The 16,945-nt window shown below is 44.7% G+C and overlaps 2 protein-coding genes across 3 annotated transcripts in view; one reads left to right on the top strand and one right to left on the bottom strand.

The window, feature by feature from the left end:
* The window catches only part of LOC127006964 (uncharacterized), a 114,973-nt gene that overhangs the window by 32,973 nt on the left and 65,055 nt on the right, over positions 1-16,945 (top strand). Inside the window, exon 2 of one of the 2 annotated variants that reach the window (XM_050877408.1) lies at positions 131-197. The exons of the other annotated variant lie outside the window; for it this stretch is intronic. The gene's annotated coding sequence lies outside the window, so the exon portion shown is untranslated. The remainder of the gene's footprint in view (positions 1-130; positions 198-16,945) is intronic. 2 annotated transcript variants of the gene reach the window in all.
* LOC127003322 (uncharacterized) overlaps positions 1-16,945 on the bottom strand; it is a 69,598-nt gene that overhangs the window by 46,370 nt on the left and 6,283 nt on the right. The window contains exon 3 of the mRNA XM_050869824.1: positions 15,653-15,873. Within this exon, the coding sequence (XP_050725781.1) occupies positions 15,653-15,873 (221 nt within the window). The remainder of the gene's footprint in view (positions 1-15,652; positions 15,874-16,945) is intronic.

The raw sequence follows: 16,945 nt of genomic DNA, 5'->3' as shown, positions 1-16,945 counted from the left end.
TCTCTCTCTCTATCTATCTATCTATCTATCTATCTGTTTAATCGAAATTCTACCTAGTATAGTTCTAAAATATTTGACGCTTAATAGAATCGATCGGCTTATGACATTGTTTTATTCCCTTCTATTTCAGGTGCTTGCAAGTGCATGACGCATTGTAGTTAGTGTCGTTCATAAAGAAGACCAAACTCCATCAACACGTGAGTACACATGCCACATTACATTTTACAGCAATAGTACCGTTCAACGTATTAACAAAAAAAAAGAATAAAAGCTCTTTCGAAATAACAAAGCGCCATTCAGTGTGTAGCTATAATAAGTTTACTCGAAATTGCAGAGTATTGATCGTAAGGAAGGAAGAGTAATTAGGTCACGGGTAAGGCAAGGGAGTTACGGGGCTCTGTTCCTGTACTGCTTCCTTAACTATCTCTCTCCATTTATTATTTAGTTAGTTAATAGGAACCGCTGGGGCTTTGCGTGCTATGTTATTCCCTTCTAAATTATGAGGCTATTCTCTCTCTCTCTCTCTCTCTCTCTCTCTCTCTCTCTCTCTCAGTAAATAGAAAACCTCATCCTCCAACCATTTTAAAGAAGCACAGCAATAGTATGTTACGCTCTGCTCATCTCTCTCTCTCTCTCTCTCTCTCTCTCTCTCTCTCTCTCTCTCTCTCTCTCTCTCTCTCTCTCTCTCTCTCTCTCTCTCTCTTTATTTTTAATCAAGGGTATAGTACGAAGAGGAAGTGGGTTAGTGGTGAGGTACAGGTGGGGAATAGGAAAGACAGTAGGAGTGTACAGTTGTATGGTGTAGCTTCGTTAGTTGTTCTGGTGTAGTTATTGTTTATCGGGCACCTTATTTGTATACCCCCGGCGTGCTGGGGGGGTATGTGTTTGAATTGTTTGTGTGTAGAGAGCTAAGCTAAGCTATAGCGTCACTTGTGTCAAGTGATGTGTGGGCGGTTGTTCTCGTAGTGACTTCAAGCTCCGTCTCTCTCTCTCTCTCTCTCTCTCGTTTATCTTTCCCGTTTCAAATCTAAGAAAAAAGGAAATGGGATGCTTCCGTTTTTTTTGGTCATTTGTTTTCGTGACTAAGAATCTTTTGTTCTTCGTCTTTCTGGAGCCCCAATTTGATGTCGTCGACCCTAATCCTTGGCAACGCAGCATATTGTGATGGATCTAATCTGTATATTAATTTCGTCTGTGTCCGCCTCTCTGCCTTTTTTTTTTTGTGTGTGCGTTTCTGCCGGTGTGTTTCTTTGTTTATTTATAGGTGTGTGTGTGTGTGTGTGTGTGTGTGTGTGTGTGTGTGTGTGTAATTCACCACCACCACCACCACGGCCTGATCACGAGTTGGACTCGCAATCGCCAGCACGTACCCTCCCGACATGAGCAAGTGCTCTTAATAGTCGATCTATGGGCACTGCCAGGACCTCACACACCACACACCCCATCCCCCTTGATTAATGGGAGACGGTAACTACTCCTAGTCAACGGAAAGAATCCGGCCTGAGCCGGGCTCGAACCGATGCCGCTCGAACCAGTTGAGCCAACGGAGCGGAGTGTGTGTGTGTGTGTGTGTGTGTGTGTGTGTGTGTGTGTGTGTGTGTCTCTCTCTCTCTCTCTCTCTCTCTCTCTCTCTCTCTCTCTCTCTCTCTCTCTCTCTCTCTCTCTCTCTCTCTCTCTCTCTCTCATATAATCAATACTCGTTTTTTTCCTTTTTCTTTCCATCATTATTACTACCATCACTATCATTTTAACAGCGTATCCCAAAGAATATGTATCGCCCGCCATATTGGACAATTTTTATACTGAGGACAGGCACCATCATTCCTCAAGTCAGTTGTTATCGGACTTAGGGTTAAACACTTCGATACCCAAGCTCACGTATTTGACAAGGCTTTCGCAAGAGTCTTGGGTATTTCCAGGGATAATTTTATAAACCCAGTGGTATTTAGACTCTTCTTCTGTTCTATGAACCCTAAAAAAACTCATTAAAGTCCGACTAATCTTCTTTTTGGCCTTTGGAAGTAGCTGATGGGAGAGGCGGAAGCGTCTGAAAATATCGACATTAATCAGAGAAGCCAAACCACTCTCCGGGAAGCAGACAACCCACCTCTATAAAAAAATTAAAAAATGGTACTCACTGCATGGAAGCACTCATGGTCTGGGCCTACCTACCCCCTAATCCCTTTCTGTACTCCCCACAGGAAGTGCTCATAATCTATCCAAACCACAGGCTGGCTTTCCGTATTACCGCCCAAAGTCATACGGTTGGTCAGCTTTTTTTTTATTAATATGTTATTATTCAATCAGTATTATCATAGTTTTTCCAGGAGTTAACCGTTTCTAGGTGTCTGGTTAAGAATATTCTCCTATGTAGTTGATGCTGAAATGTCATCTGTTTTTTTATATATTTTGGTAACGAACGAGAAGAAGAAGGAAGAAGAAGAAGAAGAAAGAAGAAGAAGAAGGAAGAAGGAGGAGATCAATCAGTTCTCCAATTTCGGGCGAGAGGGACGTGTTTGCTGAGGGGGGAGTATTGTAGCGGGCTCAGCCAAACACACAGACGGACAACGACGAAAACATTATCGCCATACATGGAGGCGTGCGGTAATTAACTGTGCCTACCCACATGTATATTTAAATGGCAACGATCACTGAGACCGCCTGGACCTTCAAGAGGGGAAACAGGTTGCCCCGTTTAATGAATAACCAATGAGGTGCTTCACTTTCGCTACACACGAGTGCTCTAGTGTTAGAGCTACTCACTGGGTGTGTTAGTGGGCAGAGCGAGTCTTCTATGTTTTGTAATAAGATTTTTCCCTACACCACTCCCGTTTTTATTTTAGCTATCGTGAGGATTTTCCTGGACATCTTCGCACTTGGCCATAACCCACAGCTCTGTTACATATATTCTGACCCTAACGTCGTTCAATTCCCCGTAGACACCACCTCATCTCCACACGCTTCTCTTTTGCCCTATATCCCCTACAAGCCTCCTTTCCATGCCAGCCACACCCAGCTTCATCACCACAGCAGCCCCGTCCTGCCGACCTATCACCTTTTCGCGCACTACACACGTTGACTCCTCTATGAATCCCAGCCCACGCTATTCCAGCAAGAAGAAAATTAAAAAAAGAGAAAGAAGAAAGAAGTGGAAAAAAAGGAAAGGCAATATGTTGAAAGCAATCAGACTTAATGGAGAAGAGAATCAACACAAGCGAAATTGAGTTTGAGGACGCGAGTTACAGGAGTGAAGAGAGAGAGAGAGAGAGAGAGAGAGAGAGAGAGAGAGAGAGAGAGAGAGAGAGAGAGAGAGAGAGAGAGAGAGAGAGAGAGAGAGAGAGAGAGAGAGAGAGAGAGAGAGAGAGAGAGAGAGAGAGAGAAGGGGGGGAGCTAACATGATTGAATAGAAGGGCATGGGAGGAGGACAAAAAGAAATATGAAAAGCAGAGGATGGGAAGGCAAAGCAACATAGAGATAGGGAAAGTCGATAGGGATAAAGAAAATATGAAAGAAGCACGTTACAGGAAGGAAAAGGAAAGATGAGAGAAACGAGGAAAAGAGGAAAGAGCGAAAGCCTTAATACAGACCTTCCCAATCACAGGAAAGGCAAGTGAAAGACATAAGGAAAAGAGGAAAGAGCGAATGCCTCAATACAGACTTTCCCCAATGTCTTATTTGCGAATGGCTGATGGAGAAGAGGAAGAGGAAGAAGGGCATGAAAGAAAACGGAACGAGGGCAGTGCAGTTGGAATGAATCTCCCTCACTGACAAAACGGGGATAGGAATCGAACACTGCGAGAAGAAAGAAGAAAGATCAGCCGACTTCAGACAGAGCAAGAACAGTGACTCGCCCAACGTTGCTAAAAATGGTGTCCAGAAATACTCATATCGATCATAGCGGTCTTCCTTCATCATTTCCTCGACCTGGTATTTCGTTGTTTTCCTGCGAACGTTCGTGTTTTCTTTGCCAGGGCGCGCCTGCAGGGGAAGAATTACCTCATTCGCATTGATCAAGAGACAGAGACGGAGGGAGAGTGGATGAACGAGGCAGAGAAAAGTTGAGGGTAAGGGAAAAACTGGTCCAGAGAAAGAAGGTAGAAAAACTGCTGGGACTGTGAATGATAAGAAAGATATAAGTTTTGAGGGTTATGAGAAGAGAAAACAACGAGTCAGAGAAAAGGGATAGGGAGAAATGATGAACTGCTAGAAGAATATTAGGATCAAAGGTAAGAGGAAAGAAAGGAAAATGTATGTGAACGCATGTGTTACCGCCGATCCCCACAACGCCGATCCCCCCACCCACACCCACAGAGAGAGAGAGAGAGAGAGAGAGAGAGAGAGAGAGAGAGAGAGAGGCGTAAGACTACTGTCACAAGGCGATAAGGCACCCTCGTTGTTGTGTTACCGCGGTTGCAACAGTTTCAATATTATTAACCTGGAGAATGAAACACCCTCACCTCGACGTTCTGTCATATCTTGCCATTTTATTGCGATATAAGTGAACACGTGTATGAAAAGACGTCATCCTTTGTTCTGTCATTCTTGCCATCGTATTGCCATATTGCCATGTTAATTGACTTGTTCTTTATTCTAATAGCCAATAATCGTGTTAACGTTTTTTGACCAAACACGATCAATGAAAGGTGTTCGTGTCGACGTGCGGGTGTCTCATTCTCCAGGCAAATAATATTGAAACCACCGCAACCATGGAACACAGGAAAAGGTGCCTTATCGCCTTTGGGATAGTACTCTCTCTCTCTCTCTCTCTCTCTCTCTCTCTCTCTCTCTCTCTCTCACACACACACACACACACACACACACACACACACACACACACACACACACACACACACACACACACACACACACACACACACACACACACACACACATTTTTCCCCCTAAGATGTAGTTCTCATTACCACTTATAAAGTTTTCAAATTATGTTACCTTGATAACATCAGAGAAAGGGCTGCAATCTTTCCTCAAACAAGTTTAGTTTTATCTTTTCTATTTTTACAAAATGTCTTTTTTACATGTGTGCATTTACTCATCTACCTGCTTATACTTGTCTTTCTGTTCGTCTATGTAGGTACGTATATATGTATGTATCTATGTATGTATGTATGTATGTATGTATGTAGCTCAGTGTGGCTAAGTTAAGCTTTATCATTACTTCTGATTGACTTGTTCCTATGTAAGTTCTTGTTGCATCGTCATTTTTCATCACTTGATTATGTTTTTTTGTCAGTAATATTCTCTTTTCCCTATCTTTACATTTTTCTTTCGTTTTGCATTATTTTTCTTTCTTCCCCGCCGTTTGTTTTTTCTACGCATATTTAAAAAAATGTTCAATAAGTCACAAAAATATCCATCGCCTGACTCTTCTATAGTTACCCTTTTGTCCTCGATCAGATAATTCTAGCCAGAGGGCGTGGTGCTGACTTGCTTTTACGAGTCGTCCGTGGAAGTGATAGTTCGAGGGTCAAAAAAAAAGGTTAGTGTGGTATAACGAAGTTGAATGGCATCACAAAGTTCTGGAATTGTTGCGAGTCGTGCGAATGATGTGGGAACTGTACTCCAATTTTACACATTCATGAAGGTTTGGTCTCAAGTATTCACCCAGATCAGTCTTGCTCTTAAAACACCTCCAGCGAAGTAAATGTCAATTACCAGAAAACGATGTTGGAAAGCACCATGAATAAACCCTCGTCTTGAAAACTATTTACGCTTTACTAACCAGAGACCTCAGAAAATAGCCGACATCGACGTAAAAATGAACAATTATCGCACTTGGGTTACCCTTTCATGGGGTTTGAATATGAGAAGACTATTGAATATTTTATGAACGGAAGCGCCCTCATGTCACGTTTGCTTACGGGTGAGAGAGACGGTTAAACAAGGAGGGAAGGGGGTGGAATTGTTGGTAATAGTGTATTCTGGGATGGGGGGGAAGGGTTAGTGTTGGTGCTGACGGCTTTAGGGACGCAGGATGTTCAGGGTGGTGCTTGCGTTACGGTGGTTCATTACTGTTTGAAGTGGTGGTGGTGGTGGTGGTGAAGGCTTGCATTAGTTGTATATCCGTGGGGGGATGATATGGGTCTGGAGGGATGGTACTTTAGTTTGTGGGGGGGAGAGAATGTCCAGGGTGATGGTTGTTGTAGAACGGGGTGCAGTATTTGAAGTGGTAGTGGTGGAGGGTTGCAAGGGTGGTGGGGTGGATATTGGAGGCGTTGGCAGCAGTAGTAGAGTAGATTGTGAGTGATGGTAGTGGAGTCTGGAAGTAGTTTTGATGGTGTGGGTGGATTAGTGTTAGTAAGGGAAGTCCTGTGATGATAGTGGAGTCCGGGAGTGGATCTGATGATGAATGTGGATGAGTCTTGGTACGAGAGGTTGTGGCGTTGATGTTAGCAGTGATGGTGGAGTCTGGAAGTGGTTCTGATGGTGAAGATCGTATTAAATGTTGGTCGTTGAAGTTGTGGCGAATATTGTGAGGGAGTAGTGGAATCTGGAGGTTGTGGTGATTGTGAAGTTGGTATTGATTTTCGTAGTGTAGGGAGAGAATGTTTATGATGTTGGTGAGTAATAAGTGAAGTAACAGAGGGGGAGGAGGAGGGGAGGAAGGTTATAAATAGCAGTGGCATTGGAGGCTTTAAAGGTTACAGGAACTTAAACAACAGGCAATTCAAGATATAGCCTACCTATCCTGCTCTCCATCCCTATGCCGAAGAAGAAATCTGAAGTGGAGACGAGAGCTGCTGATACGAGGGAGATACACAGAGGCGCTCATTCGTTTCTTTTTATCTTTTTGTCATTATTTCCCCCTCGGGCACGGACGAGTAACGAGAGGCCAGGTACTTCAAGCTCGGGGCAAGTCCTTCTACTGCCTCCTCACCTCTCGGAGCGAAATTGGTTTTGCATATTTTATCGGCCACATCAAGTTGGACTTCACGAGTTCCATGGAAAATGGATGCAGGCTATTCTTTCCACCGTCCTCCCTGCCCATGGAGTTTGTATTTACACGACTCTTTCCTTGCATCGTTATCGACTTTCCGATGAAGAGATCAAGTATGGTGTTCAATGCCAAGATTTCAAGCACAAGTATATACTCTGCGCATGGTGACTGGAAGCTGTGAGAAACATGAATGTGTCGAATGATTCCGATTTTTTATTTTTATTTTACAATGGTTAGGTATCCGATTTTCTTAAAAATATATTATTAGTTAGATTGATGACAGAGATTGACTGACCCGACACTGAAGGCTACTCAGGAAGCCGCACAGAGGAAGAATATCAAGTGTGGACGTTGTGTTACATTTCCCGTCAAGGCTAACGGATCACTATTTTTTTTTTCTAAAGACTAAATCTTCCACTTTTATATTGGATTCTCTGCACATACTTAATGCCTAGTGGGAAAGATGATGTAAAAGAGCTCAACTTCGTATAATTGCAATAGTACACAATAAGGCAACTTTTGATATAATGGCCGATAATTATTGTACTCTTTGGAATTTTTTTCTTCATAATTTGAGCAGTTGGCTATGTATAGAAATTAAAGGGAAAGGATAACACCAGTCCTTGTTAGTTGCTATGCCCTTATTAAACCCACACTGATGGTGTAATTTTAAATGATTAATCAAAATTTATGGACGATCCTTAACGAGGCCATAATAGCGGGTGTCATCACGGAACACAGGCAGGCGTTTCAGCCTTCGCGGGACATAATGCAACACTGTTTACTTTGTACATTATTGAAATGACTCAAGACAAAGTTTTCAGAGGTACTGTCAGGGTAAACAGATGCTGCTGCCAGGATTTCTTGAATATATATATATATATATATATATATATATATATATATATATATATATATATATATATATATATATATATATATATATATATATATATATAGTGTGTGTGTGTGTGTGTGTGTGTGTGTGTGTGTGTGTGTGCGCGCGCACTTGAAAAATGCTAGAATCTCCTTAAAAAATTATTGTCAAATGAATTACTCGAAAATATGCTTTCAAAGGAAACTCGGTACACAACACAACTTGTTTTGCTGTGTGTCACGGTTCTCGGCACTGGTCGCTGGGAACACAAAGGAAGAATAAAATGACAATGGAGTCGCTGGGTGGCTGTACGCCTTTTAGATTCCGACACTTAATTTCGCTCCCGCCTGCCCACACACACCCACACACATATATACACACCACACGCACGCAAGCAGGCACGCACGCACGCACGATCGCACACACACACACACACACACACACACACACACACACACAGATGCTTGCATGAATATGAAACTGAAGTCCATTCTCATTATATAATAAAAATTGATTCGTGATGAAAGTCGTCGCTAAACATGAAACAAAGTCGGGAGGTTTCCTCAGAAGACAGGATGTCAGCCTCTGCAATGCTGACTCACCTTCTGTCAATAAAGTCGTGGCTTGGTTATTTAGTCACGTGTCGCCTCTGTTAATCCCAACCTCATTCGTGCCAGCCCAACCGGTTCAAAATGGTGGATGAATCTGACTCGGTCGGGGTGCCAGCTGCCTGCACTAACTGCGATTCGAAACTCGGCTATTTGCACCCACCTGCCACACAGTCGTAACGCAGTCCATTACTTCCTCCTAAAGCTAATTCTATTAAATTCTATATCATCTGAGAAGTTACACGAAAAAGCGGCAATATAGAAATCACTACAGCTAATGAGTTGTGATTACTGAATGTCTGTGAAACTATAGAAAGCAGACAGACAGGCAGACAGACAGGAGTGTAGATAGATAGACAGCAATAGAGAAATAGACAGCCAGTGAGAGTGAAGGAAAATCAGCACTCGTCACGCAAAGCCAAGACTGATTTCCCCATCTGTTGTGTTGTCGCCGACCATTTATTAGTCGGCCGGGCGAGTAATTACAAGAGACAGCTTGGGGAGGCGTGCGGCCCGGGGGTTGGGGGGGGAGAGAGGACAGCAAAGAAGAAAGGGAATGAAGAAATGCAAGAAGTAAGGTTAATAATGGATGAGAGATAATGATGGCCTCTCTCTCTCTCTCTCTCTCTCTCTCTCTCTCTCTCTCTTCACTGCTGTTTCTTCCATATATATTCTTTTATTCTCTGAGTCAAAAAGAACGAAAGAAGTGAAGAAAATGAGTGTCAAGGATTCAATGTCACCCTCGACTCCGCCCACACATAGTAGATCTGTTTCTCCTCCTCCTCCTCCTCCTCCTCCTCTCCTCGCCGTCTTATTGATTGCCGAGGACACTTCGTCCCTCCCCTCTTTTCTTCAAGAGGGAAAAATGCATTGTGCACACCCGCCTCCTAATTGTAGTTTCGTACCATGTAAAAGTTGTCTTCCTCGAGGACCGTTAAGAATTGTTGTTTTATGTTGCCTTTATTCCAACGAGTAAAAGTCTATGGTTTTCTGAACAACGTTGCTATAAGGTCTTCTTCTTTCGGGCTTTTTGTTTGTTTTATACTGTATATTCACCAACACTGTGTCCAGCATCAGACATCAGGCTAACCCAACTAACCATATTTTTCTTCATTAACACTTTTCCCACGTCTCTTAGCCACCATGGATGCGACTTTTTGGTATTTCCACTTAGCTCCGCGTCGCTAGGTTACGAGAAACACTTCTTACTGAGAATTTATACTACTAACTTTACAGCATTATTTGACTTACCATATTTTTTGTAAGACTTTCTTTTCACAGTTGATGTAGTTTGATTTCCTCCTCTTTGTACGCGGTTTTGTATTGTATAAGTAAGTCTTCCAAGAATTTATTCGACAAACTTTTCAGCATTATTTGATTTACCATATTTTTTGTAAGACTTTCTTTTCACAGTTGATGTAGTTTGATTTCCTCCTCTTTGTACGAGGTTTTGTATTGTATAAGTCAGTCTTCCAACACCCACAAGCTGCTGCCCTCTGCCTTGTCCTCCACCGGTCCGCCTCAAGCCTCCAGCACGCGTCACACTCATTGGAATTCCCCCTTGTCTGCCACACCCTACAATGCGTCATCAAGTAGCGTGCCTATACCGTAATATAATCCCCACCTTGACCGCATCACCACCATACAAACCAGCACCGCCCCCCACCCCCACACCAAAGGACCAGCAGCACCGTTGACACCCATAAATCCCCCCCACGACCCCCACCACTACTATCACCACGTCCACCACCATAGCAACCAACCACACCCACTGTCACCATCACTTCTACTGCCACCACTACTTTCACAACCACCACCACTACCACCGCCACCAGTACTACCATGACCAATAAATAGCACTACAACCTCCCCTACTACAACTAATATCACCATTACTGTCCTCACCACTGTCATCAGTCACCACCACCACTATCATTACCACCAACGTCCTTACCATCACCGCCACCATAACCAATAGCATCACCACCACCACCACAGCCGCCACCGCCACACCCTTCCGGGAATCATCAGGCTGAAGTGGTGAAGTCTGAGGAAGATGGGTCGGGAGTTTTGAAGCCAGACAGAATGAGGGAAAAAAAAGTCGTGATCAATATTTGTATAAAAGGTCGTTCGTTAGGGTTGATGTCGGTACGAGCCCTCGCCGCCTCCAAAAAATTAGTAAGCAAACAAACCAAAAAAGAGCAGGATGTATTGTATGCGTTGTGGGGAAAAAAAAAGATTATTGCAGAATTTGAACGTTCTATCCTTTTTTTTTCTAACTATATATTTCAGGATTAGGCAACGCAGGAATTGTAGTAGTCAGGACAGAAAGAGGAGCTGGTGGAGATGTGAAATTCGAGCATTTGCCGGAGCAGGATGGAGTACTGAAACATAAAAAATAAAAAAAAAGATATGAAGAACGTCAGGAAAGACCCTTGTCCTGCAATAGACTCATAATGGCTGGGGAAGATGATTATAAAAGAGCATCATATATATTCATTCGTTATTCAGTCCCTTTAACCTCAAACTCCCAACAACCCGAACAATAGTGGATCGCGTCGTATATGTGTCTGCTGGAATCGAGTCCGGGCGTGACCTAGTTTCTGGGATTCATAATCTGCTCTCACTCTTCTGACCCCGTTCCCCCTGCTCTCAGCTCCTCCAAGCACCTTTTCTCCTAACACCATCTTTGTTCGACCCCCCTGCTTCTTCCCCCCAGCTAGATATCTCAGTTCAACGGTTCCTCATCCCCTTTCGTCTCCCTGCTCATTTGTTTCTCTTCTCCACGTACTTGCTTCACTGTCGGGCACATCTTTCCACTCTTCTGTTTCCTTGCCATAACCAGCCGACTCATCTAGTGTTTCCCGTCCCTCCCCATTCCTCACCCGCTGTATTTCCCTCCCAGTGCTGCTTTCTTACTCCAGCGTATCCTCCCCTAGGCCGTGCTGGTTGTTTTCATACTCTTTTGCCGCCTCGACCAGCAGATCCCGCGGTATGTAGATTTTCCTTTTGCCTAGAGTCCAACACACCAGCCCCTCCCCCCCCCCCGCTCCTCCTGCCCCGCCTAACTGTTCCCCGCCTCTCCTAGACGTCCCATAAGTTGTCCAAGTTCTCCTCTTTCCCGCCGCTCCACCCAACTCTTTCCATCCCAGCCAAGTGTTTTTCCACTCCCTTAGCGGCAGCCCCATTCCGCCCCCTTGCTTTTCCTTACTCGCATCACCTCTCTCGCCCCACCCAGCTGCTCCACCACCTGTTCCAGCTGTTCCTTTATCCTTCCATGTTTTGGGAATTCTTTTAATCTGTTACGTTGCCTCTGCCCTTTCACTGTGTCCCCTTTCCTTACTTCCATCACCTCCCTCGTTCCACCCGCTGTTCCATCACCTATTCCATCTGTTACTCTATTCTTCCATTTGGTTTTCTTTACCCCGCAACATGTTTTCGGAATCCTTTGAATCTGTAACATCGCCTCCGCCTCTTCTCTGTGTCCTTCGTCCCCACCCACCCGCCTCATCGCCTATGCCAGCTCTCTCTCTCACAAACAACTTTCTCACTCTTCACCAAGCTGTTCCTCCATTCCAAAACTTATCTTACCTGCTACAGATATTTCAGTGCTACATTCAGCGCTTCTTCCGTACCTTAAAGCCCTTCCATCGCCTCTACTAAACGTTCTTCCGTCACAACCTGCGTTTTATCTTTCTACCCAGCGCCCATCCTAACATCCCTTCCTCTCTATCTCGTCCTACGGTTATCCTAGTTACTTTTGTGTCCTGGCCAGTCCTTTCTCACCTCACCCTCGGGCTCTTGGCGAGTTATGGGTTTGTCCTCCTGCTTTACACGCTGCCTAACACTCTCACAACGCTGATTATGATCCCACTTTTCTTTAACTGAATGAGCTTTGCCACCCCAGCTTGTAGTTATGGACGTTCGCTACAAACAGTCTGGTAAAGCACGAGGTATTTCTTTGTCCCTGTCACATTCTCTCTCTCTCTCTCTCTCTCTCTCTCTCTCTCTCTCTCTCTCTCTCTCTCTCTCTCTCCCCCCCCCCCCCTTCCCATCCCATCATCTTTCCGTGCACCAAGAAATAGTCTCTCCTCGTCTTTATTGCAGTCCATTTAACATTACATTATCTCGAGACCCTTGCACTGTTCTGCCTCCCCCCGAGTTTTTAGTCTGTTTTATTCTATCACAATCTTATTTATATATATTACATGTTCTCAGTTGATACCTATCTATTTATCTCTATCTATTTATCTATCGATCAATATTATTTGTCATGGCTCTTGATATACTCGCTCGTCCGTTTGAGAATGGAATGCCCTTGTGTGTGTGTGTGTGTGTGTGTGTGTGTGTGTGTGTGTGTGTGTGTGTGTGTGTGTGTGTGTGTGTGTGTTTGCACATACACAGAAATATATGGACACTAAGAGAGGCTTATCGACCATTTAAAAACATATGCCTTCCCCATCAATCTATCTGTCTGTCCAATCACAGCTGGATTACCTACACAGCTGCGTGTTTGTTTGTTTTTTTCAATTCATCTCCGGATTGTACATGTGTGTGTGTGTGTGTGTGTGTGTGTGTGTGTGTGTGTGTGTGTGTGTGTGTGTGTGTGTGTTTACATCAGTTTGTATGTCTGAATGTATGTTGGTTACCCAACGCCCCCCTCCCCCCACCCTCTCTCTCTCTCTCTCTCTCTCTCTCTCTCTCTCTCTCTCTCTCTCTCTCTCTCTCTCTGTCTGTCTGTCTGTGTGTGTTACCCGCGCGGGCGCGCGCGGGGACACACACACACACACACACGCACACACACACACATATTCAGAGGTGGCTGCAGATAGGGTCTATGGAGAATGCATTGTTTAATTTACGGAAAGTGCGTCTTTTATGCACAGGCCTATGCATGCATGTATGTGTGTGTGTGTGTGTGCGTGTGTGTGTGTGTGTGTGTGTGTGTGTGTGTGTGTGTGTGTGTGTGTGTGTATTTTCTCTCGAAGGGAGCGAGTGTTGGACGTTACGGGTTGCTTAATATACTTAGATAAGACTTCTAGACCGCGAGATAAGTGTAGCCGGCTGGTGAGATACGTTATCAGGATTAGGTGGAAGCTGTGAGGGATGAAGCAAATCCCCCACGGAGTCTCCGTCCCCTGAGCCGTGTCTGATCCTTCCCCTCCTCCCTCTCTCCCTTCCTGTCTGGCAGCTGAGGCGTAAAATAGGCAGGAGGAAATAAGGTAAGTAGGTAAAAAAGGAAAGGGGGAGATAGGAAAGAAGGAAGGAAGGATGCAGGAAGGCCGGAAAACGGGGGGTGGGGGGGGGAGAGGAGGGGGAGAAACTATCAAAGTTGGGTGGGATTAAGAAAGGAAGGAAAAATGAGAAGGGTAAGAAGTGAAAGAGGGAGGAAAGGAGAAAGGTAAAAAATATAGGAGGAGGTAGGAAAGATTTCAGTCCGTGTAGGAAGCAGTAAGAGGAAAGGATGAAAGTTGGGTAGGGTTTGGTACGGAAGCAATGAAGTGTGGGGTGGGTAAGATGTGAAAGAGGGTGGGAGGGAGAAAGGTAAAAAATTGAGAGGGTTGAAGGTGACAGGTAGAAAAAAGAAGCTAGGGATTGAAGGAACGTAACGGGTACGTAGGGTTTGAGGCGAGGAAGACGATGAGGAAGAGGGGAGAAAGGATAAGACTGAGTGTTGAGTCAGCGAGAGAGGGACTGCCGGGAGAGGTTATGTGTGTGAAATAAAGAAGAGTTAAAAAAGTAGAAGAATGTGGTAGGAGAGTAGCCAGCTGAGTTGGGAATTAATAGTAATCTTCTGTGGGTGTGGGGCAGCATGGAAATTGCCTATATATATAGCTTTTTTTTTTCATTAAACTCTTTCTTAAAGGTGAGTTGTGAGAACTATATAGAGGAAAATGTAAGGCTAATTGGAAAGTAGGGGGCATGGGAGCGAGAAGCAAATCCACATTAAACCCTCGTAAGGGTGAATAAATGCCACATTAGCGCGGAAACACAGTGTAGAAACAGGAAGGCGTTGGGGAAAGGCGGCGAGCACACGACCTGCCGGAGATGCTTGTGTTCCTCAGTGTATTGATTATATGTGGCTGTCAACTTTCCAGCAGTCAATACTTCCTCTCTCTTTGTCTCGCATAACTTTTCTTGACGTTGTCACTCTTTAAATCTTTGTCTGTTCTGTCTTTCATCCTCAAGGATTTCTTTTTGAAACGTCGTTTTGTAAAGAAAATTCGTTGTCCCTTTTTTCTTCAACTCGTGACCTCTTTTTATCCTCATTTTTTCACCATTTCCAAGGAAATGTTTCCTCAGGAATTTGCTGAAGAAAAGTCAATTTTTCTTGGTCTCCCTCGCCAAGCAGCAGCTCGGCTCACCACAGCGGCGTGTGGACGCTCTTTGCTCACGGCCAGGCTCATTTTCCTCGGCGGAGATTACCTTCAGTCTGCATGCACCAAACAGAGGAACAATGTTTTATATTGACATGCTCTATTGAGAACATTATTTTAACGTAACTTTCCTTAAAAGATATGCTGCAGATCCAGACGTATAATTCTTTTGTGAAATGGTTTTCCTCCCAACACGCCGATTCACTGACGGCGGTGCATTCTTTGCAACTTTGTTTGAAAGGAAAATGAAATTTTGTTTTCGACATTCATATGAGGCAAATCATTTCAGCAGTCGAAAATTAAGAAACCATAACGTGCTTCGAGGCTACCTGAATTATTCAACATTACGTTGACAATCCCAAGGTAGGCCGTGAAACCCTTTTTTTATTGTGTGTTAGATAGCACTAAAGTATTGATGCAGATAAGGCAGTGATGGTGCTTGTGACAAAGGACTGGATGAATGAATGAACGGATGCAGGATCATCACAGAAGGGAGTTACTCGCTTACCTGCTTCTGTGACTCATACGCTAGTAGCCTACTGTGTGTCTCTTATCCCCCATAACTGAAAATTGACATAGACCCTTTGTAAACTGTTTGTAAGTGTACAAAATCTTCATAAAGATGAGAGATGCGTTTGATTACGTCGTTTTCTTTTCGAAGGCAATGATTCTATAGTTAACAATTCTTTAATTTTTACTGTTGCTTGCTTCTAGGCATTAGCCATGTCTGTCTTGTCTCAGCCGGTGGCACTGACATTTTAGTGATGTAACAATAAGCACGGCTGACCCTCCACCAGCCGGCAACACACTCCCGATGGCTCGCCGGCCGCCTTACCTGGCCCCACCATGGTGGTGATGACGGCGAGAGCTAGCAGAGTTCTCATGCTGGTGACGGTAGTGAACTGTGACAGGGACGTTAGGGGGTGAGCGTTCAAGGAACGATGAGGCTGGGTCTGCTGCTCGCTGGCTGAGTTCTCTGTCTTTCCACCGCCACCGTCACCGGCACACTGAGGCCGTGGTGCCAGGCGTCCGCCGCCGGTCGGCAGCTGCGTTATCCTTTATGAGGGTTCACGCTCCTTTTATCTTCCGTATCTCTGTTATATGAAGACTCACTTACTCTTTCTTAACCAATTTCATCAGTCACTACCGGACAGAGAAAAATATTGCTTTGGTCAAGCAGGAACGACTGGCACTCGGCTGTTTCCTCTCCACGCCGTGCCCGACCCGTGCCAGACACGGCCCGAGTTGCAGGTTCCTCAGTGCCAAGCGAAGTGTTCCGTTGTGTCTCTGGATCACAGACTGTCAAAGCCAAGCTATAAGACTTTAAACTATTCCTTTTAATTGTAACCATATATTTTACCCTTAATTTGAAACATTTCTGAAGCAGCTTTGTCACCGGTGGTGGCGGCAGCGGCGGCTCTGTAGCATCCTTGAGGGAAGGACGGACGGACGGCTGCGCTGCTGCTGTTGTACCGGACGCGATGTTTTCCAAGAACCCCTCCAGGAGGTGTGGTTTGGTGTACATCGCCACATTCAGTTGTTTCATTGGGGGAGGTCATAAAAAATAGCAGTGATAAATGGCAACCAAAGGTATTTGCCTTGCGCAACAAATGATAACATGGAATTTTAATAAAAATATTCCTCCCGTGCACGAGTACCTGCAGATTGATTCACTAGTTTCTTTAAGCCTAGTAATAACGTCATGGCAGTCGCTAGAAAACACACATACAAAAAAATAGTATGTGTAAGTATCGGCCTCAGGCAACGCGGGGGAGGGAAGGAAAAAATATTGGCAGAAGTCCAAGACGATCCTGCAGCCCCGCCTCGAGTCCCTCCTTCCACCTGGCATCCCACGGAACCTTCCTTCACCTCCAGAAGGACACACACACACACACACACACACACACACACACACACACACACACACACACACACACACACACACACACACACACACACACACACACACACACACACACACACACACACACACACACACACACACACACACACACACACACACACACACACACACACACTCACCACTATCCCAACAACCACCACCACACACACACACACACACACACACACACACACACACACACACACACACACACACACACACACA

The sequence above is a fragment of the Eriocheir sinensis genome, chromosome 3 (genome assembly GCF_024679095.1).
Source record: "Eriocheir sinensis breed Jianghai 21 chromosome 3, ASM2467909v1, whole genome shotgun sequence".
Taxonomy (NCBI): Eukaryota; Metazoa; Arthropoda; class Malacostraca; order Decapoda; family Varunidae; genus Eriocheir; species Eriocheir sinensis.
This window is presented reverse-complemented; position numbering and strand designations above follow the sequence as displayed.